General features: G+C 52.2%; 1 protein-coding gene across 1 annotated transcript in view; it reads right to left on the bottom strand.

Annotated features, from left to right (window-relative positions):
* Window positions 1-812, bottom strand: part of FAF2 (Fas associated factor family member 2) — a 9,918-nt gene that overhangs the window by 873 nt on the left and 8,233 nt on the right. Inside the window, exon 9 of the mRNA XM_009333507.1 lies at window positions 449-592. Within this exon, the coding sequence (XP_009331782.1) occupies window positions 449-592 (144 nt within the window). The remainder of the gene's footprint in view (window positions 1-448; window positions 593-812) is intronic.

Consider the following 812-nt stretch of genomic DNA (forward strand, 5'->3'; position numbering starts at 1 on the left):
GGGGGGCGCGGCACCGCGACGCCTGATGCCGTGCGCCCCGCCGGGGGGGGGGGGGGGAGGAAGGTTACCAAATTTGCACCATCACTGCATTGTAGGCATGAGACAGCCATTTTCTTAGCATGCATGAAACTGGACTTGTCACAGAGCACCTGGGGAGTCCAGACACTGTTTCTGGCTCTTCCTACACTCTTATTTAATAGGGAGCAACAAGAGCCTCAGCTTTTCAGGAGAAGAAAGTTTCTTCCATTTTTTTTTTTCTTTTCTAATCACACTGGTGGGACCAGGCCCCAAGACGCTTTCCTTACCCAGGAACAACTCTGCCTGTTGAAGGCTCTCAAAGGTCACCATTTGGCAAAGTCCAATGGAACCAAATCTTTGCTGAGCCACCTGGAGAATCTCTTGACTCTCTTTTACTCTGGGAAGCCCACCAGCTCTGCCCCAAGCTCACCGTCAATGACTGTGTGAAGTGGAATCGCCGCTCCACTCTGGAATCGTTAGGCAGCTTGAAAATGATCTTAACACTCTCTGGGTCATCGGGATGTGGTTCAGGTGGGAGGCATTCGGACTTCCGCTCCTTCTCCTCCTGCAGTGTCTGTAAAGTAAGGAGGGAGCAGGAGCAATGGGCATGCACTGAACCGACCTTTATGCTTGTCCCTTGCAGCACAGATGCTCCAGGAGGCTCTGAGGATGCTCCAGCCCCAAGCAAGACAATCACAGAATCACAGAATAGTTTGGGTTGGAAGGGGCCTCTAAAGGTCATCTAGTCCAACCCCCCCTGCAATGAGCAGGGACATCTTCAACTAGATCAGGTT

The sequence above is a fragment of the Pygoscelis adeliae genome, unplaced genomic scaffold (genome assembly GCF_000699105.1).
Source record: "Pygoscelis adeliae isolate BGI_AS28 unplaced genomic scaffold, ASM69910v1 Scaffold431, whole genome shotgun sequence".
NCBI classification, from domain to species: domain Eukaryota; kingdom Metazoa; phylum Chordata; class Aves; order Sphenisciformes; family Spheniscidae; genus Pygoscelis; species Pygoscelis adeliae.